At 44.5% G+C, this 21,872-nt stretch overlaps 1 protein-coding gene across 1 annotated transcript in view; it reads left to right on the top strand.

Annotated features, from left to right (window-relative positions):
• ABCA13 (ATP binding cassette subfamily A member 13) overlaps positions 1-21,872 on the top strand; it is a 929,477-nt gene that overhangs the window by 435,974 nt on the left and 471,631 nt on the right. Inside the window, exon 36 of the mRNA XM_029587089.1 lies at positions 11,691-11,793. Within this exon, the coding sequence (XP_029442949.1) occupies positions 11,691-11,793 (103 nt within the window). The remainder of the gene's footprint in view (positions 1-11,690; positions 11,794-21,872) is intronic.

Raw genomic sequence — 21,872 nt, 5'->3', positions numbered from 1 at the left:
TTCTTTTCATTGCCAAACAGCTTTATGCTAAGCTCAAGATGTAAAATGTTCTAGGTGATTCTTAATTACCTGAGAGAGGCATTTTGGCAGACATGAAAGATACAAGTTTGAAGTTGTGAGAAGTAGCTAAGCTTTACAGTAGTTATAAGAACATAAAAACATAAGAACATGCCATACTGGGTCAGACCAAGGGTCCATCAAGCCCAGCATCCTGTTTCCAACAGTGGCCAATCCAGGCCATAAGAACCTGGCAAGTACCCAAAAACTAAGTCTATTCCATGTTAGGGATGTGAATCGTTTTTCAACGATTAAAATTATCGTCCGATAATGTTTATATCGTCTTAAATCGTTATAGAACACGATACAATAGAAATTCTAATGATTTATCGTTAAAAATCGTTAAATCGTGTTAGTGCGCACTAACTCGAGTTAGTGCGCACTAACTCCCCGTTAGTGCGCACTAACTCGATTTAGTGCGCACTAACTGAAAATGATACAAATAAACACTTTCCAGGTCACTGAAGGTCAGTTAGGAATGAATATGTGTTCCTATTGGCTGGCTGCCCTCTTATCTATTGATATTACCAAGGTTACCACTGAGGTGATGGTTGGGGGGATGGGAAATGGAACTGGAAACTAACGAACACCAACAGAAAATGAAACAAAGTGTTCACACTTCCCAGGTCAGTAAAGGTCACTTAGGAATGAATATGTATGTATGTATTCCTATTGGCTGGCTGTGCTCTTATCTATTGATGTTACCAATATGGTTGGGGGGATGTGAAATGGAAACAGTTGGAAGCTTGACAAAAAAAGTAATGTAATGATCAGCACTCACGTGACTAGAACTTGTTTGTTTATTAGTTTTGTTAGCAGGCACCTGAAATGCTAGTGCATGTTGAATTTGCCAATCACTGTGCATTTTAGAAAGGTGGTCCTGGCTGGAACTGTACACAGTTCAAATATATGTAATTGATTGTTGGTAAGTGTATTTTTTAAGTAGCCACACTGGCACCAGTATGTTTACTTTTCCTCCTACTTAACTCACTAGCTCAGCTTTGTAAGAAGGGCTTCTCTGCTTGTGTGTTGTTTTTGTTTGGTGTGAGGAGAGCAGAAACATCAGATCTTTATTCAATCTACTACAGTCATCTCTTACAGTGCCCTATCCCTATTAATACCAGGAGTGTTGTGATCTTCCTGCACACAGTGCCCTAACCCTGATACCAGTCTGAGACAGCTCCCTCCCTGCATTACTAGTGAGAGGCTGGCTTCACAGACAGGGGGGAGCTGCCTGACCCTCACTCCTGACTTCCCCCATGTCCCAGCTAGTGAATGGTGTGTGGGTGAGGGGGGGGGGGGAGGATGGTGAAGTCTGAGACAGCTCCCTCCCTGCATTACTAGTGAGAGGCTGGCTTCACAGACAGGGGGGAGCTGCCTGACCCTCACTCCTGACTTCCCCCATGTCCCAGCTAGTGAATGGTGTGTGGGTGAGGGGGGGGGGGGGGAGGATGGTGAAGTCTGAGACAGCTCCCTCCCTGCATTACTAGTGAGAGGCTGGCTTCGCAGACAGGGGGGAGCTGCCTGACCCTCACTCCTGACTTCCCCCATGTCCCAGCTAGTGAATGGTGTGTGGGTGAGGGGGGGGGGGGAGGATGGTGAAGTCTGAGACAGCTCCCTCCCTGCATTACTAGTGAGAGGCTGGCTTCACAGACAGGGGGGAGCTGCCTGCCCCTCACTCCTGACTTCCCCCATGTCCCAGCTAGTGAATGGTGTGTGGGTGAAGGGGGGGGGGGGGAGGATGGTGAAGTCTGAGACAGCTCCCTCCCTGCATTACTAGTGAGAGGCTGGCTTCACAGACAGGGGGGAGCTGCCTGACCCTCACTCCTGACTTCCCCCATGTCCCAGCTAGTGAATGGTGTGTGGGTGAGGGGGGGGGGGGGAGGATGGTGAAGTCTGAGACAGCTCCCTCCCTGCATTACTAGTGAGAGGCTGGCTTCACAGACAGGGGGGAGCTGCCTGACCCTCACTCCTGACTTCCCCCATGTCCCAGCTAGTGAATGGTGTGTGGGTGAGGGGGGTGGGGGAGGATGGTGAAGTCTGAGACAGCTCCCTCCCTGCATTACTAGTGAGAGGCTGGCTTCGCAGACAGGGGGGAGCTGCCTGACCCTCACTCCTGACTTCCCCCATGTCCCAGCTAGTGAATGGTGTGTGGGTGAGGGGGGGGGGGAGGATGGTGAAGTCTGAGACAGCTCCCTCCCTGCATTACTAGTGAGAGGCTGGCTTCACAGACAGGGGGGAGCTGCCTGACCCTCACTCCTGACTTCCCCCATGTCCCAGCTAGTGAATGGTGTGTGGGTGAGAGGGGGGGGGGGGAGGATGGTGAAGTCTGAGACAGCTCCCTCCCTGCATTACTAGTGAGAGGCTGGCTTCACAGACAGGGGGGAGCTGCCTGACCCTCACTCCTGACTTCCCCCATGTCCCAGCTAGTGAATGGTGTGTGGGTGAGGGGGGGGGGAGGATGGTGAAGTCTGAGACAGCTCCCTCCCTGCATTACTAGTGAGAGGCTGGCTTCACAGACAGGGGGGAGCTGCCTGTCCCTCACTCCTGACTTCCCCCATGTCCCAGCTAGTGAATGGTGTGTGGGTGAGGGGGGGGGGGGGTGGATGGTGAAGTCTGAGACAGCTCCCTCCCTGCATTACTAGTGAGAGGCTGGCTTCACAGACAGGGGGGAGCTGCCTGACCCTCACTCCTGACTTCCCCCATGTCCCAGCTAGTGAATGGTGTGTGGGTGAGGGGGGGGGGGGAGGATGGTGAAGTCTGAGACAGCTCCCTCCCTGCATTACTAGTGAGAGGCTGGCTTCGCAGACAGGGGGGAGCTGCCTGACCCTCACTCCTGACTTCCCCCATGTCCCAGCTAGTGAATGGTGTGTGGGTGAGGGGGGGGGGGGAGGATGGTGAAGTCTGAGACAGCTCCCTCCCTGCATTACTAGTGAGAGGCTGGCTTCACAGACAGGGGGGAGCTGCCTGACCCTCACTCCTGACTTCCCCCATGTCCCAGCTAGTGAATGGTGTGTGGGTGAGGGGGGGGGGGAGGATGGTGAAGTCTGAGACAGCTCCCTCCCTGCATTACTAGTGAGAGGCTGGCTTCACAGACAGGGGGGAGCTGCCTGTCCCTCACTCCTGACTTCCCCCATGTCCCAGCTAGTGAATGGTGTGTGGGTGAGGGGGGGGGGGTGGATGGTGAAGTCTGAGACAGCTCCCTCCCTGCATTACTAGTGAGAGGCTGGCTTCACAGACAGGGGGGAGCTGCCTGACCCTCACTCCTGACTTCCCCCATGTCCCAGCTAGTGAATGGTGTGTGGGTAAGGGGGGGGGGGAGGATGGTGAAGTCTGAGACAGCTCCCTCCCTGCATTACTAGTGAGAGGCTGGCTTCACAGACAGGGGGGAGCTGCCTGACCCTCACTCCTCCGGGGTATTGTGATCTTCCTGCACACAGTGCCCTATCCCTGATACCAGGGGTGTTGTGATCTTCCTGCATGCAGTGCCCTATCCCTATTAATACCAGGAGTGTTGTGATCTTCCTGCATGCAGTGCCCTATCCCTATTAATACCAGGAGTGTTGTGATCTTCCTGCATGCAGTGCCCTATCCCTGATATCGGGATGTGTGCAAGAAGATCACAACACCCCCGGTATCAGGAATAGGGCACTGTGTGCAGGAAGATCACAACACCCCCAGTATCAGGAATAGGGCACTGTGTGCAGGAAGATCACAACACCCCTGGTATTAGGGATAGGGCACTGTGTGCAGGAAGATCACAACACTCCTGGTATTAATAGGGATAGGGCACTGTGTGCAGGAAGATCACAATACCCCTGGTATCAGGGTTAGGGCACAAGTTCTAGTCACATTGACTGATCACATTACTTGTTTTGTCAAGCTACCAACTGTTTCCATTTCCCATCCCCCATATACTGTCAGTAGGAAACTTGGTAACATGAATAAATAAGAGGGCAGCCAATAGGAATACATATTCATTCCTAAACTGACCTTAACTGACCTGAAAAGTGTCAAATTGTATCATTTTCAGTTAGTGCGCACTAACTCCCAGTTAGTGCGCACTAACTCCCGTTAGTGCGCACTAATCGGAAAAAACGATTTTTAACGATTTTTTAACTAAAAAATCGTGCCTAAGACGATTTTCTTGCCCTGCCACACGATTTCTATCGTTAAGACGATATGGAAAACGATTCACATCCCTATTCCATGTTACCTATGCCAATGGCAGTGGCTATTCTCTAAGTCTATTCCATGTTACCATTGCTAGTAATAGCAGTGGCTATTTTCTAAGTCAATTAATAGCAGGTAATGGACTTCTCCTCCAAGAACTTATCCAATCCTCTTTTAAACACAGGTATACTAACTGCACTAACCACATCCTCTGGCAACAAATTCCAGAGTTTAATTGTGCATTGAGTAAAAAAGAACTTTCTCTGATTAGTTTTAAATGTGCCACATGCTAACTTCATGGAGTGCCCCCTAGTCTTTCTATTATCCGAAAGAGTAAATAACCGTTCTAGTAAATAAAGAGTAAATCTACCCGTTCTAGACCTCTCATGATTTTAAACACCTCTATCATATCCCCCCTCAGCCATCTCTTCTCCAAGCTGAAAAGTCCTAACCTCTTTAGTCTTTCCTCATAGGGGAGCTGTTCCATTCCCCTTATCATTTTGGTGGCCCTTCTCTGTACCTTCTCCATTGCAATTATATCTTTTTTGAGATGCGGCGACCAGAATTGTACACCACCCCTCGCCCACCCACCCCTAGCTTATCCTTCAATTTATAGGCAGGTGCCACTTTCACAAAAAAAAACAAAAAACCCAACAACAACAAAAACTTTATTGAGAGTTTCATCAGACCCCGGTAGGCCACTATCAGACATATAGTGAATTCACTAATACATTTAAAGGACATTAGACACATTCCTACTCCCATAGCAACCTAAAACCTAATTAGGAACTGATCAAAATTGAGATGAAGGCAGTAGTCCAGCAGCAAGAGGGGGCTTCCCAGTCTTTTGCATCGAGTGTCACATGTATGATTTTTTACCCACCGGTGAGAAGTTGTACATGCGCATGCGATGCAAAGAGCTCCTGGCTCTCAGAGAACGAGTCCAATCTCTGGAGGCTAGAGTGGCAGACCTGGAGGAGCTGAGGCAGACAGAGAGGTATATAGATGAGACCTTCAGGGACATAGTAGTCAAGTCCCAACTTCAGACTAGACGCCCTGGTGCTGCCTTGGAGGAAGAAGGTCTCATGATTGGAGAGCATCAATCTGGTACCAGCAGGAAAGGATCCTGTAGCAAGGACCTGCTCTCCAGGTGATGCATTGTCTTTTCGCACTGAGGATATCTCCCCAAGGCCTACTGCCCAGGAGGGAAGGGTTAGGTCGGCCGTCATAGTTGGTGATTCGATTATTATTATTATTATTATTATTTTCATTGGATAGTCATTTTCAGAGGTGTTAAAAACTTACTTGTTTTTACAAGCCTTTAATGATGTTGCTAAGAACTGATACAATCCTTACCATCCAGCTGATTATTGCTTAGTTTTGAAAGTATGTCCTTATTAGATTCAGCTTTAACTACACTGTGCAAGCCTATATAACCTCTCTAAATTGTCCATTTTTTATTTTTTATCTCTTGTTATGTTTTGGTGTGGATGTGAACCCTGGGCCGGAGTGAGAGGTGTCACTGCCCACAGGGAGGAGCCCCGTGTGGCCTTACTGCCGGTAGGCGTGGTCTCAGTAGCTAGGACATAGCTGTAGTATAGGCTTTATTATGGGAGAAAGAGAGAGCATAACCCGTGGAGCGGGGAATGCAGTAAAGGTGCAGTTCTTCAACAGAACCCGTGGCGCAGATACTGCAATCAAAGTACAGTTCTTTAGCTAAGGGGTAAACCCCGGAAGGTATCTCAGATGAGACAATCCGGTAGTGGTCAGCAGCGCGGGGTACGCCAGACAGTCTTCTCAATAGAGTAGAAAATACCTCTGGTGTGCAGATCTGGTAGTGGCCTGCAAAAGGCGGAACGCCGAGAATATCTGTACAAGGCAGATAGTATAGAGGAGGTCTGAGGTCCTGGAGCCCAGAAGTACTTGAAGAAGAAATAGTAATCTTCCTGCAGCGCAGGGTAGATGTAGCGAATCCTGCTGGTGAGAATGTGGTAGTGGCCCGAGGCTCGGGGTACACCGCAGAGAGAATCCCAGCAAGGTTTGGCAAAGATGAAGTGAGATGAACTCACAAGGCTTGGTTCTAGAAGGACAAGGCAGGAAGGCCCTCTGAGGAGTGAATAGCCTAGGAACATGGAAGAGCCCTTGAGGAGTGGGTAGTCAGAGCATTGTCCACCGAGACAGGAACAGGAAGTCCAGGAGAAGCGGATTCAGCAATGTGGAGAACTGTTTGCTAACTCATCTGAGTGTAGGGCCAGTCAGCTTAAATACAGCGAGGTGGTGACGTCATGTGGAGGGGACGCCCCCGAGGTTCCCGCCATGACGTGTACTAAAGATGGTCCATGCGCGCGCTAGGTGACTCCAGGAACAAGATGGTGGTCGACATCGCCCACGCTGTGCCAGGGATGCCAGGGAGGTCGGAGTTCGCTGGCGGAAGCCACCACTCTTCCGAGAATTGACTAAGTAGCAAGAAAAGAGGTGAGCATGAGAGGTCACAGCCGTATACGACCGCTATGCTTTTTTTTACATTATGCGTATTGTGAAAAGACCCATTGGGTCTCCAGTAGATGGCCCTTGTTCCACCCTCGGCTAGAGAGCTTAGGAGAGGGGTATACCATTCTTAACAGCACCTCCCCTGAGGCTTTCTGGAATGGTGAGCTCCTAGGTGACTAAGGGAGGAGGAGTTTAAATAGTATTGTGAAAGTTTGGAGATTCTTTTGGAAGGAACAGGAATGCTTTTGGTGTTCTTTTCAAATTTAGGCCTCTGCCTAGACCAGGAAGGGAGAGGCATTCCTTACAGTCTTTTACAGGGTTGTAAGGAAAGGTTGAGAGTGAGAGAGGTTTTCCATTTTTCCCCTCTGAGTTAGAACATAAGAACTTAAGAAATTGCCATGCCGGGTCAGACCAAGGGTCCATCAAGCCCAGCATCCTGTTTCCAACAGAGGCCAAACCAGGCCACAAGAACCTGGCAAGTGTGAGTGTTTTTCCTGGTTGAAGACCCTGTGTCTTACTGCGAGGATGTTTCCCCTGCCGGGAGGGCCAGGAGGGCCCTGCATATCTCATCACCCAGATCAAGAGGGGGCAATAGTGATCTCAAAGTGAAGAGAGAGAATAAGAATATTTTTCAGAAGTTCTGCTTTTGTCTACTTGAGATCATGGAAAGAGGTTTTTTTTTTTTGCCGCACTTCCTTACTCTATCTCGGGGAAGATTAAAAAACCTGTCTTCCAGCAGAGGCCTTTCTTCTAGGGAGGTCTAACTGATAGAGATTTTTGGAAAGGATAACTGAAGAAAAGCGAGGGACATCTGGAGACTGCAAAGAAGTCTTCACCCTGGGACGTGGAAACTGACAGGGTTTGGAGAGCTGAAGTACATGTGGACCTCAGGAACTGTGGGGATAGGAATTTATCTTCACCTAGGATACCCCACTACCCCAGCCCAATTGGGACACTCATCATTCCATCCCCTGGAAAGGTAAACCAATTTCAGGATCCAGTACTGAGGGATATTTCCACAGAAACAGAGACCGTAATTCTGTATTTCAAGAGAACAGTTAAACCTGGATGTAACTGGACATCACCTTGTATATGCAACTTAATTATTTTGCACTAAATCACATTATCTTTTATTTGAACACCCCACCAGTGAGTCCAGCCTGTTTTTCAGTGTACCTGCACCAAAGAGCTATAGTAACACACAGGGAAGGGATTCCACCCATGTCTTGGGCCTTGAAAGACATCCTTCCCCCAGAGATCAAGAGCCCACACCCCGGGGCAAAAGGACTAGTGACTGTAACATTGGAACTCAGCTCCGGGATTTTAGACAATACCTTGAATTAGGGTTACAGTTGCAATCTTGTGAATTGCCTCAAGCAAAATGTATGCGTGCGGGTTATACATTTTACAAAAAATAAATAAATGAATAAATAAACCATTTATACCATGCAGGTTTAGCAATGCCAAGCACCTATGATCTTTAGAAGCTTGGACATTAACCTTGAGTTGGAAAAGCAGTCTCTTGAAACCTGCAGATAAATGTGGAAAATCAGCCATTCAATTCTTTGATGACCTTACTAAGAATAGTTATTGAAATCATTTGGGAAAAGTTGGGCATGCTAATAATTTTAATTGCACATCCTGAGAGTAGCAAGAGCAGAACATGTCATCAAATACATCTGTTTTAATAGATTTGATTACCATAGGATAATTAAACCTACAAACTTTATGACTAGAAAGCTGCTAATGATAATTTCTGTTTGTTCTAGGTGGACCAACATTAGGGGAGTAATGATTCCCAGCTGTGTGTTAGTGCTTTTTAGCAAAACAGTTTCAAATCTCCACTACATAAAGAAATTGGGACCTGAGATGAACATGTAGTGGGTAATTTAGAATGCCCCATGTTTCTAATGTATGCAGCTACATTTTGATCATGTGCATTGAAGAATATTTCTAAAGGAGAACCACATACTCAGCCTTGCAAAGAAAACTGAAAGCACACGTTCAGTGTAAAAATAATTAAAGATGCAGAGAACACTGTTTTCCACCCAGGCACCTTTCATGGCATAATATGCTGATCTTTTCCAATGTCTTGAAAATTGAAGAAATTCAAGATGAAGACCCATGGTCTCTCTCCAGTTCCAGGTTTTGCTACTGGTGATCTGTATACTTTCTCAATGGCAATTTCCAGTGCTTGTTGAAGATTTTTCAACTTCAGAGCTACTTTATTTCTTTTCATGCCAAGCCAAGCCTACTCTGCAATCGAGTGTGACTTGTTGTTGTCCAGGTAACCCATGCAATTTTTCAATCACAGTAGCATGAAGGCCAACATTTCTCTTTCCATCTCTTTCAGGGTTCTATTGATGGTCAACGTAGACCTGCATAATTTCTTCCTTATGGCACACATTTGTTTAGATGTCTTCCAGCCTCATACTACTTGAGCCTGGATTGAGCCTGGGTAATTCAAGCCCTATTTGGGTCAAATCATACATGCAAACAAATCTCTAGAAAAAGAGCTCTATTTGGCACTCCGATTATGTGGTTATTTTGAAATCCAGGTCCTTGACACTCTCGATTGTGGATCATCTAAAATACCTCCCGCAAAACAAAATTAACTTTAGATCTCTTTTCATGCTATGCTGCGGGAAGTATTTTCAAACAGTCACTAACTACCATAGTAGTTTTCCCTTCAGGACCAAGGTTTCCTACCACTGGTCTATAATGTTTCTATTTAGCAAATAGGCAGTTCTAACATAATTTAAACAATCATTTCTACAAAAACAAAAGAAGAAACTAGAAGCGAGATATACTAAATATCAGTGATAAATGGAATTAACGATGTGTGTAAAAAATAATTGGTCTTTGGATCCAGAGAAAAAAAAGAAGCACCCATATTTATTTTCATGATTAAACAAGATGCATTTGTACTTTAAATTAGAGCAGTAATTTCCACAGAAGGTCTCAAACTCATCATTCAGTCATTGATGCTGGATTAGAGAGTGATACAACCACTTCTAGGAGGTATGCAAGCGATGGAATGAATTCTGTGATCAATGCAGATATTTAGAAGTCTCTAGTTGATTGAGTGTTTAGATTTCCTGGTGAAAATATTGTCTGATATTTTGTGGCAGGGCTCCTGCAGTTTCACTCAAATCAATCTTATTTAAAGCCATTATTACAAAATGTGTGTGTTTTGTAAGGATAGAAGTTCTTTTAATAGCTGTTTGACATTTTTTCTCATTTACCTTCAGTGCTTCAGATCCATTGTGTAGTGTGTCTGAAGAGTATAAGTTGTCATATACATTACTTTGGTAGCAAATTTTCAGTTGGCAAAGGTGCAGCTGAGAATTTTCTTAACCTTAACAAACTATAATGTAGCCAGCAAAAGTTCTGCCTGCTATGAGGTAGATTTTAAAAGGGCTGTGCATGGCAAAACTGGGAGGTACAAGTGCGACTCGGCATGCTGATTAAAAAGGCCTTGGCTACAGGCATATCGCCTGGTACGCGGCTAAAATATTTTTGCGAAAAAAGGGCGGGGAGGGGCGTGGTCTGGACTGGGATGGGCATTCCCGATTTTCCCAATGACACCAGCACGTAACTCTTACGCGCTCAAGCATGTGCCAGGGTCCCCTACTGCATAACTTTACTTCTGCTATGGACGACGTGTAAGTCATGTAACAAAAAAGAAAACACAAGTAGTAGTTAGTGGGGTTTTAAGGGTCGGGGTAATAGGATGAAAAGAAGGCAAGTTAGCTAGGGGGTTTAGGAAGTTCTCTCCTTTACTGGAGCGAACTTGAAAAAAAGCCAATTTCGTCACCACGCATACCTTCTAAAATTCTCCCCACTTACACACTTGAGACGGCATTCGCACACACACACGCACGCGTGCATCAATATAAAATTGCGTGCGCATATATGCGCAGGTAGCTGATTTTATAACATGTGCACATAAACATGCACATGTTATAAAATTGGTGCGTCCATGTGCATGCGCCAACAAATACGCGCACATGTGTGCACGCACATCACTTTGAAAATTACTGTCCCTGCGAGTACTCAGAGATAGATTGCTACAGTTAGCTGGCTAATGCTAAAAATTCAAGTTAACTGGCTAAGTTTCTTCTCTGCCTGAGAGCCCCTAAATTTAAAGCAGCTAAATATAGCCACAGAGCAAAACGAGACCATCATGTAGTCATTCTGCAAGGGAAATTTTCAGCTAGTTGGATCTAGCCTCCTGACTCTATAGTTAGGCAGCAAGATCCTTCTGAAAAGCAACCCCTTTGAACTTTACAATGCCCAAACATTGGAAGAAATACCCTGAATGGAAAAATTTAACCTTAGGTCTAAATTTATTAAGAGTTATTATCAAACAGCCCACAGAAGCAAAACTCTACAGGTACTTTTTACTACTATAGCCAGAATTTAAAAGGCGGATTTAGTCTAATAAATGCACTTTGAAAATTCACGGGTGTGCATGGAACACTTCACCCCCGCCACATACAAGCACACAATTGCAACACACACACACTACGATACTTACACACATGCTCAAGAACAGATGCAACTTTGTGCATGTGGATTTACATGCATTCTTTGGAAAATTGAAAGTATGCATATAAATTCTCATCCCACCCCAACTCTACCACCTGGAGGGCCAATTATGTACATAAAAGTACATGTGAAATCCTGTTCTGCTTGTATTTTTACACACATGCAAACTGGTGTTATTTTCAGATAGACACAAGCATAAAGCTGGGTTTTATATGCGTAAGTGCCTTTAAAAATTACCCCCATTAACCCTAAGTTAGCAATCATGTTTGTTTTTTGTTTTGGGAAAGTCCTTCTGTTGGCATTTTGAGATAGCAGTAAATATGAAAATGAAATATAAAATGCAGATCAACTATTTTTCCTCTTGTTATTTAGACAAGCAAAGCTGTCTAACGTTGTGTTTTCTTTTTTCTTTTTAAAAGGTATTTTTAAAGTTATTGCAAACAAAAGAGCAGCCGCCTATGCATTTGGACCTGGAGGTGCAGAATTCTCATTGTTACAACAGTGACTCAATATCTCTGAACTGTAAGTCAACTCTGATTTTTGTATCAGCTCATTATAATGCAAAAGTACTCATCAAAGTTGATGCTAGCACCTAGCAGAGACTAAACTCCTCTGTAAAATCATAGGCAGGCTACATAAAAGCATGCACCCAACATGGGCAGTTGTTGTTTAGTCCTAATTCTCCATTATAGCTCCCTTTTTAGGTTACATCACATCTCTGTACAAATTCAACACTTACAACAAACATACAGTTGATAGTGGAAGAAAAGGACCACAGCTTTAATGCTTTCTATTCAACGGTACAAGATATTTATATCAATTCCTTTCCTAGGAGATCTAAGTTGCATGATTTGTCAACAATCTCTCAGCAAGGGAGTGGGTAAGAGCAGCCCTACCAACCAACCAACCTACTTCAGAATTACTAAGATACCCCAATAGAATCTGGGCCACAAACTGTGGCAGAGGAGTTTTCCCCTTTTTAGAAGGGACATCTGTAGTTCACAGAATATTTTCAACTTGCACCTCAAAAATGTTTGGGTTAGCACCTACCTGGTTACCTCCGCACTGAGAACTAACAGTTTGTACTTGCAGTATTCACTTCTAAGTGACACTGACTTTGAATTTGCTTGTACAAGAGCTTCTTATAAGAGTAAAAAATGCTCTGGAAAACAAGCAGTTAAAAACAGGTATAAGCAAGTTCAGTTCTCAGCCAGTTGGTTACTTTCACTTGGAATATGTTGGTTTAGCTGTTTTTTATGTAGAGGAGAATATTTACAGTTTTTTATGATTTCCTATAAATCGTACAGAGATTGGAAGAATAATTTTTTCTTATTTGTTAACAAATGTGCACAGTAAGACATGCTTAATTTTCTCCTCAGTATACTGTATATTTTTCCAATAGTTTATCATTTACATTGAATGAATTCATGTGATGAATACAGCAGTGTTGCTGAGTGTGTGATCATGTTTATTTTTTATTTTATTTAAAAACTCTTCTATACCATTGTTAAGTTGGAGAACCATCACAACGGTTTACATATAGGCACGATAACAGCTATGAGTGGTATAGATTACAACTAGAGTATGTGCCGACATAGTTCGGTAACAATATAGTGCAATAATCTAAAAGTTTAAGTGAGCTAATCAATTTGGTATGACAGTTTCGCAACGGAATAAAATTAACATTACTATGAGTTTGTTTGGTGCGTCCAACTTAATCAATTGTTTTTCTCCTTCACTTTGTCTTTATCGAAGGCTTGTTTATAGAGCCAGGTTTTCAGGTTAGATTTGAAGATTTTCAGATTTCTGTGGAGCCTTAATTCGAGAGGCATGGTGTTCCATATTACGGGGCCAGCCAGTGACAGTGCTCTTTCCCTAACTTGAGTGAGCCCTGCTGTTTTGACTGAGGGGACAGTTAGTAGGGCCTTATTTGCAGATCTTAGGTTTCTGTGAGGGACGTGTACGCGCAGAGCTGTATTAAGCCAGTCGGCTTTTTCCTCATGTATTAGCTTATGGATTATACATAGAACTTTGTATTGTATTCTTTGATCTATTGGGAGCCAATGTAGTTCGGCAAGTGTTCCAGTTATGTGGTCCCTTCTTTTTTTGCCGGTTAAAATTCTTGCAGCGGAGTTTTGTAGTATTTGCAATGGCCTAAGCGTAGATTGAGGTAGTCCTAGTAATAGTGCATTACAATAGTTTGTGCTTGCAAATATCAGTGCCTGTAGGATTGTGCGAAAGTTGTTTAGTGTTAAGAGGGGTTTCAGTCTTCTGAGAGTCATTAATTTACCATATCCTTCTTTTATTTTCTGGGAGATGTGCTGTTTCATGCATAGCTCAGGGTCCACTATAACCCCAAGATTCCGTACTTTTCTTGCTAGTTCCATGTCTTGCATATTTTTTATTTTGATTGTAGTTTGTGTTGGGTGAGTGTTTTTTCGTTCAAGGTGTAAGTATTCAGTTTTGTCTATGTTTATTACTAATTCCATCTGATTTAGGAGCTGTTTTATTATTTCAAGGTACATGTTGGCTAGTTGCATTGTTTCCTCGATGGAGTTAACTATGGGTAATAGTAGTTGGATATCGTCTGCATATAGGTAATGTGTGATTCCTAGTCCTGCTAGAAGATGACAGATTGGCAGTGGGTAATGTTGAATAGTGTTGCGGACAGGGCTGATCCTTGTGGGACACCTGTTGTTAGTTTAATTTTTTCTGAAAGTGAATTTTTGATTTGTGCTTGGAAGTATCTGTTGCTTAGATATGATTCAAACCAGTTTAAAGTTTTGCTATTGAGTCCAATTTCTTTCAGTCGAGTGATTAGTATTTTGTGATTTACAGTGTCAAAGGCGAGGCTACATTTCATTCATTCATTTTATTTGATTTCTGAGATGCTTTTCCAATAAAATGCTGAAGGTGAAATTGCAAATGCAAAACATTTGTAATGTAACATATTAATATCCAATTCAACTAGCAACACAAAATAAAATCATAAAAATCATAGAATCAAGCAGAACTAGCAAAGGATTACATAGATTCAGATTCTGGAATCTTTATTGGCTTCTAAGAAAACTAAAAAGTCATGGAATAGGAAACCATTAGAGTCATTTATCAAAATGCTATAAGGCAGGGGTCGGGAACCAATGGCTCGTGAGCCAGATGTGACTCTTTTGATGGCTGCATTTGGCTCGCAGACAAATCTTTAATAAAAAAGTAAAAATCTAATAAAAACCCCAACCCTCCTGACGCCCCCCAAGACCTCCAAAATTAATTTACTACAACCCCCCACCCTCCTGACCTGCCAAAAGTTCCTGGTGGTCCAGCGGGGGTCCAGGAGCGGTCCGGGAGCGACCTCCTGGACTTGGGCTGTCGGCTGCCAGTAGTCAAAATGGCGCCGACGGCCCTTTGCCCTCACTATGTCACTGGGGTCGACCAATGGCGGCGGTAGCCTCTGTGACATAGTAAGGGCAAAGGGCCGTCGACTGCCAGTAATCAAAATAGCGTCGACGGCCCTTTGCCCTTACTATGTCACAGGGGCTACCGCCGCCATTGGTCGACCCCAGTGACATAGTGAGGGCAAAGGGCTGTTGGCGCCATTTTGACTATTGGCAACCGACAGCCCAAGTCCAGGAGATCGTTCCCGGACCCCCGCTGGACCACCAGGGACTTTTGGCAGGTCTTGGGGGGGCCAGGAGGGTGGGGGGTTGTAGTAAATTAATTTTGGAGGTCTTGGGGGCATCAGGAGGGTGGGGGGGTTTAGCTAGATTTTTACTTTTTTATTAAAGATTTGTCTGCGAGCCCTGGATCCCCGCTGGACCACCATGGACTTTTGGCAGGTCTTGGGGGGGGGGGGGTCAGGAGAGTAGGGGGTTGAATTAAATTAATTTGGTAGGTCTTGTATGGCTCTCACGGAATTACATTTTAAAATATGTGGCGTTCATGGCTCTCTCAGCCAAAAAGGTTCTCGACCCCTGCTATAAGGTGTTTTTGCATGCGTTAAGGGCTTATCGCATGCGTTATGGGCTTATCGCATGCGAAAAGTGTCATTAATGCATGCGATAAGCCCTTAACGCATGCGAAAATGCCTTTAATGCATGCAATAGCACCATAACGTATGGTGCGATGCAAATCTGAAAAAGAGGAGGAGTTAGGGGCTTACTATTTTGCAAAGCTCTATTGCACGGCTTTAACTACACCTTTTTCAGTAGTGTTAAGGTGTGTGATAGCTTGTGTTATCACATTTTGTGCTTTGTTTTCCACTGCCTGTTTGAGTAGTTTTGATGCTCCTGGAGCACTAGCCAAGCTATCCAGGCCCTGTCTGAGTATGAGTGTGAGAGAGAGAGAGCCAACTATAATATCCCCAACACCCAGGTACTCTCTACCTGGGTAACATCAAGCTAGGTTGAGAGAACATTGCACAAATCTCATCTTTGAGTGAGTTTCCTCACTCCGAGGGTCATCAAATCTTCACAAGAGAGCACTGTTCTGTTCTTACGTCTCACTTTGAATGTCAAAGTGGCCACTAACCCCTAGACTAATACCTAAACCTCACCTCGAGTTACTAGGTGGGCCTCCCTATCTAATGTTGGGCCATTATGGCGTCTCTCTCTCTCACAGCATAAACTGCCTATTACCATAAAACACACCCCTTTTTCTATTGCATGCGGTATTTAGTGCATTTTGATAAATCCAGGCCATGTCCTTTCATGGATTGCAAACTCGTTAAAAGACAGGAAACAGAGAGTAGGATTAAATGGTCAATTTTCTCAGTGGAAAAAGGTAAACAGTGGAGTGTCTCAGGGATCTGTACTTGGACCGGTGCTTTTTAATATATTTATAAATGATCTGGAAAGGGGTACAAGGAGTGAAGTAATCAAATTTGCAGATGACACAGAATTATTCAGAGTAGTTAAATCATATCCGGATTGTGATAAATTGCAAAAAGACCTTGCAAGACTGGAAGTGTGGGCGTTCAAATGGCAGATTAAATTTAAGGTGGATAAGTGCAACGGGAAGCATATAGGGAAAAATAACCCATGCTGTAGTTACACGATGTTAGGTCAATATTAGGAGTTACCACCCTGGAAAATATCTACGTGTCATAATGGATAATATATTGATATCGTCGGCTCCGTGTGCCACAGCAGTCAAAAAACACAAACAGAATGTTAAGAATTATTAGGAAGGAAATGGTGAATAAAACATAGAGGGGTAGATTTTATAAATGTACGCGCGGGCGTACTTTTGTTCCTACACCAAGCGCGAACAAAAGTACGCTGGATTTTATAAGATACGCACGTAGCCGCGCGTATCTTATAAAATCCGGGGTCGGTGCGTGCAAGGGGGTGCACATTTGTGCAACCTGCGTGCGCCGAGCCCAGTGCGTGCTGCCTGTTCCCCCTGAGGCCGCTCCGAAATCAGAGCCAAAAGTCCAGCGGGGGTCCGGGCCGTCGGCTGCCAGTATTCAAAATGGCGCCGATAGCCTTTGCCCTTACTTTGTCACAGGGACTACCGGTGCCATTGGTCAGCCCCTGTCACATGGTAGGAGCACAAGATGGCGCCAGCCAATGGCACAGATACCCTGTCACATGGTAAGGGCAAAGGGCCATCGGCGCCATTTTGATTAGTGGCAGCCGACGGCCCGGGAGCAGGAGGATGGCCCAGAGCGGGAGATCACTCCCCACTGGACCACCAGGTACCTGTAAAAAGTTTTTTGGGGGGTCGGGAGGGTGGGGGAAGCTAAGGGTTTACTTTTAAAGGGTCGGGGTGGGTTTTTTGTTTATCGGCTGGGGCGCAGCCGATAAACAAAACGCGATCGGGCCCGATGGAAAAAACTCCACATGTGAATCCGAACCAGAATCCGAACCGATTCTGGTTCCGATTCACATCTCTAGTAATATATACAATCAATACCAAACAACTATCAAACCCATAACAAAATTACTGCTAGAAACATTTTTATGGGGTGTACAGGCTTCTTGATAATTTAGAAAATACTGCTTGTATGTGCTTTGCTTTTGGACTTGGCCATAGAAGCTGTCCTGTGCTTTTTCCCTAATGTCTGGGTATCAGTACCCTGGACTATAAAAATTGGGGCCCATTGTTGGCTGTTGTCTGAATCCAATTTCCCTTTTTTCCCCCCCTGTCATCGAAGCAAAGAATGTTACAGCTGCATCAAAAACATCAAGGCTAATTGATTAAGGGTAGTAATCCCCATGCCCTCTGTAAAAGGTAGTATCTAACACTCCATGCAGGTTACACCCATGTACTCTTTTCTCATTTCCAACCTCTAGCCTTTAGTGATCCACAGTGTTTATCCCATGTCCTTTTGAATTTGTTTACTGTTTTTGCCCTCACCACCTTCTCCAGAAGATCATTCCAAGTACCTACCACCCTCTCCATGAAGAACTATTTTCTGATATTGGTTCTGAGTCATCCCCCTTGGAGTTTTTCAATAGTGTTCACCTTATTAAAAAGATGCCAGGTAGTGTTCACCTCTCCGTTGAGACATGATATCAAACGGGATTCATCTCTTCATCATGGAGCTCGATGTATTGGGATAGCATCTGAAGTCTAACATCAGATGAATCTCGTTCCATATTACATGTCAATGTAGAGGTGAATACTACCCGGCATCTTTTTAATAAGGTGAATGCTATAAATCTCGTAGACTGTTTTGATTAACCAGAGGGAAGAAATAGACCGTTCCCTGATTATCATTTGTATATGTAAACACCATTATTTGTAATATATGTTGAATTCATGTTATATATTGATTTTGAACATTGATTAAATATATTGTGGGGAATTATTTAGATATGCAAGAGTCTTCTCTGATATAGTAATTTTTATGCATTAGTAAGAGAGGTTAGTATTTTCCTTCTTGTATTTTTTGTCCCTTTTACAGAAATCGAGCATTTGAGGGATAATATTCCCATTGGGCAATTTCTGAGATACTGTCTTTTATGCTCTATGGTGGCTGAATATAAGATTCAAGCTCAGAATCTTAATAGGATCCTAGCTCATGGGTATTCTTGATTGGTAGTCAAAAAAGCATATAAAAGAGCTCTTTATGCCAACAGGGATAATTTACCCATTAAAACAGTGAAGGACCATCTTTCCTGAGTGGTTTGCTTGATACCATATTCTTCCAAAATGACTGCCATTAAGAGGATTATTTTACATCATTGGCCCATTGTTGCATCTTTGTATAAATCTCCTGAAGCTCCCATTTTTTCCATGAAGAAACATAGAAATTTGCGATCTTGTTTGAATTTATGCCAATAAACATCTTCTACTGGTGATACTGGTAAGGGTCAAATAAATTGTGATTCTTGCTCTGTATGCTCCAATGTATATAAGCTTCACATTTTTAATCATCCCAATCTGAAGTATCCTTATACACTACCTGGTTGTTTTACATGCTGTACTGCAGGAGTTATATACATGATTGTGTGCCCATGTAATCTCATATATATTGGGCAGACTAAAAGGGTGATTAAGCAGAGCATAATTGAACATAAAAGTTGAATTAAATTAAATAAGACCATAAGAAATTGCCATACTGGGTCAGACCAAAGGTCCATCATGCCCAGCATCCTGTTTCCAACAGTGGCCAATCCAGGCTACAAGTACCTGGCAAGTACCCAAACACTAAGTAGATCCCATTGTCTTTCGGTTAATAGAAGGACTAGGGGGGCAGTCCATGAAGTTAGCATGAGGCACATTTAAAACTAATCGGAGAAACTGAAGAAAAGTTAAATACACAGATATTTAAAGAGAAAAGATATACTTACACAGCTTATACTTACCTGAAAGAATCTTAAGATCATCTGTAAAAAAGAATCTTGTAAACAAAGGAGGAACAAAGAATCAGTCCTCATTACAATATTGAAAAAAACATTATAAGCCAAAGTTAGAAAAAGGAAACAAGTAATATCTACACACTTATCTGATGATAGCACCTTAAGGGTTGACTCTGAAATAAAAAGCAGAGGAAACATTTGGTTGTTAATATTGTTTTTAAAGAAGTTTGCTGAAACCACAGGTTTTTAGATTTACTGCTTTTAAAGGTTAATAGAAAAAAAAAAAAAGAATCATGTTAAGTCTTCACTCTCATGCTAGAGGGCACATTTTTATTTGTTTATAGTGCAGTAAAAACTTTTGAAACAATAAGCAATAATATATATTTACTTTGTTTTTGTTTTTTAATCTACTTCAATGTATCCCTGCTTTCCCTCTCTGCCCCTGAGAGGCAGTACTGGATGGGTTTCCAGCTTCTATATCTTTTAAACCAGCAGAAAAGAGGGCAACAAGTTTGACCCTTCATGATATCACCATCATGGGAACCCCACAGTGATATCTGAGCCATACGTAAGACACTGAAGTGGGAGTTTGAGACTCCCTTGAAGGCGGTTTATATTAATATTGAAATTTAGCTACCAAGTAGTCGACCACTCTGAGCTTTCTTACATCACTTCTTATATTGTCTACTCCCTCAAATGAGCCCATTCTGTTAAAGAACTTATCATGCACAAAAAGACAACATTTTCTTCATGTCCCTTCTTCTATAAGTAATGCCCCCTCATGGGGCATTCCTGGGTCCCTAGGGCAGACTCCATCGGTCCTTGCATTCTTGGAGACCAGTGCTTCCCCTGGAGAAGAAGGTATTAGTGGGTGGGTTTTCCCTCCCTTCATTCCAGGAAAACAAATGGGACTGTGAACAAAGCTGACAGTATATACAAATATATACCGGCTTATTTGACTATTTAAGTATATACATTTCTCCATGATTATGTACATCCCTAATAGGATATCAAACAACACACTTATCTACATTTTTACAAGATAGCAAGAACATTTAATATTTGGCAATTTGGGGTTGTTGGCCCTCCACAGTATAGCACCATATAGAATAGAAAGTACTTCTTGCATTCTCTCTTAAGTATTATTATTATCATCCTCCTCCTTTTATCTCAAGTTTTACCCATGCGAAAAGATGCAACTGGGCTTGTGGGCAGTGCTGGTCTGTGAGGGGTATTTTGTGTCTAAACTGCTGCCATCCCCTCTGTGCCATTTCCTCTCCATTGAAAGGTCCATACCTTCTTTAGAGAACTAAACTCTGCCTCCTTGTCCAATGCTGGGGTCCCCACCCTTTTGTGGGACCCAACTCTGCCTCTTGGCCTGTCGCTGGAGTCCATGCCCTCCTGAGGTACCCAATTCCACCTCCCAGAATGCTGCTGGGGTCCACACCCTCCTGGGGACCCAACTGCCTCCCTTCCTTGTGGGGGATAAGGGCTTACCTCTCAGTCTGCTGATGGGGTCCACACCCTCCTGGGGGACCACTTGATTTGCTGCTGCTGTTGCTTCTTCTTCCTCAGTAGGAAGGTTTTCCCTGGCTTAAGTTTGCAGCTCCACTAGGCTCATGGCTTGTTTAACATTCAGTTATTCAGGCTCTCCGCAGTCTCAGCTTTCAGTGATTTTAGCTCCGCTAAGTTCATGGCCAGCCCTTTACTATTACCCAGCCAAAGGGCCAAGACTCAGGCAGGACTATGGAAAGTGAAGAAGCACATCATTCAAGGGTCTGACTCTTGTTAGTCAGGGTGAGAATCTAGGATTGTTTTTCAGTATATTTAAGAACAAAAGAACATAAGAACATGCCATACTGGGTCAGACCAAGGGTCCATCAAGCCCAGCATCCTGTTTCCAACAGTGGAAATCCAGGCCATAAGAATCTGGCAAGTACCCAAAAACTAACTCTATTCCATGCTACTGTTGCTAGTAATAGCAGTGGCTATTTTCTAAGGGGTAGATTTTCAAAAAGCGCGCCTTCGCGTACTTTTGTTGGCGCATCAGGCGCAAACAAAAGTACGCTGCATTTTAGTAGATACGCGCGTAGCCGCTAAAATCCTGGATCGGCGCGCGCAAGGCTGCCGATTTCGTGTAGCCGGTGCGCGCCGAGCCGCGCAGCCTGCCGCCGTTCCCTCCAAGGCCGCTCCGAAATCGCGCCCTCCGGAACCGCCCCAGGCCTAAACCATGCCCCCAGGCCTGCCCCCGAAACACCGCGTCCCGCCCCCAAAACACCGCGCCGATCCGACACGCCCCCGACACGCCCCCCCTCGAAAAACCCGGGACTTACCGCCCCGATCCGACATGCCCCCGACACGCCCCCGACCCGCCCCCCTCGAAAAACCCCGGGATTTACGCGAGTCCCGGGGCTCTGCGTGCGCCAATTAGATCCTGCAGTTGAATCGTGTTGCCGTACGGCCGGCGCCATTTTGCGCAAAATGGCGCCGGCCATACGGCAACACGATTCGACTGCAGGAGGTCGTTCCGGACCCCCGCTGGACTTTTGGCAAGTCTTGTGGGGGTCAGGAGGCCCCCCCCAAGCTGGCCAAAAGTCCCTGGGGGTCCAGCGGGTGTCCGGAACGACCTCCTGCAGTCGAATCGTTTTTCCGTACGGAAAAACGATTTGCGGTAGGAGATCGTTCCGGACCCCCGCTGGACTTTTGGCAAGTCTTGTGGGGGTCAGGAGGCCACCCCAAGCTGGCCAAAAGTCCCTGGGGGTCCGGGAGCGATCTCCTACACTCCTGACGTCGGGGGAC

The sequence above is a fragment of the Rhinatrema bivittatum genome, chromosome 2, assembly GCF_901001135.1.
Source record: "Rhinatrema bivittatum chromosome 2, aRhiBiv1.1, whole genome shotgun sequence".
Taxonomy (NCBI): domain Eukaryota; kingdom Metazoa; phylum Chordata; class Amphibia; order Gymnophiona; family Rhinatrematidae; genus Rhinatrema; species Rhinatrema bivittatum.
Note: the sequence above shows the minus strand (reverse complement) of the source record. Positions and strands in the feature narration are given on the sequence as shown.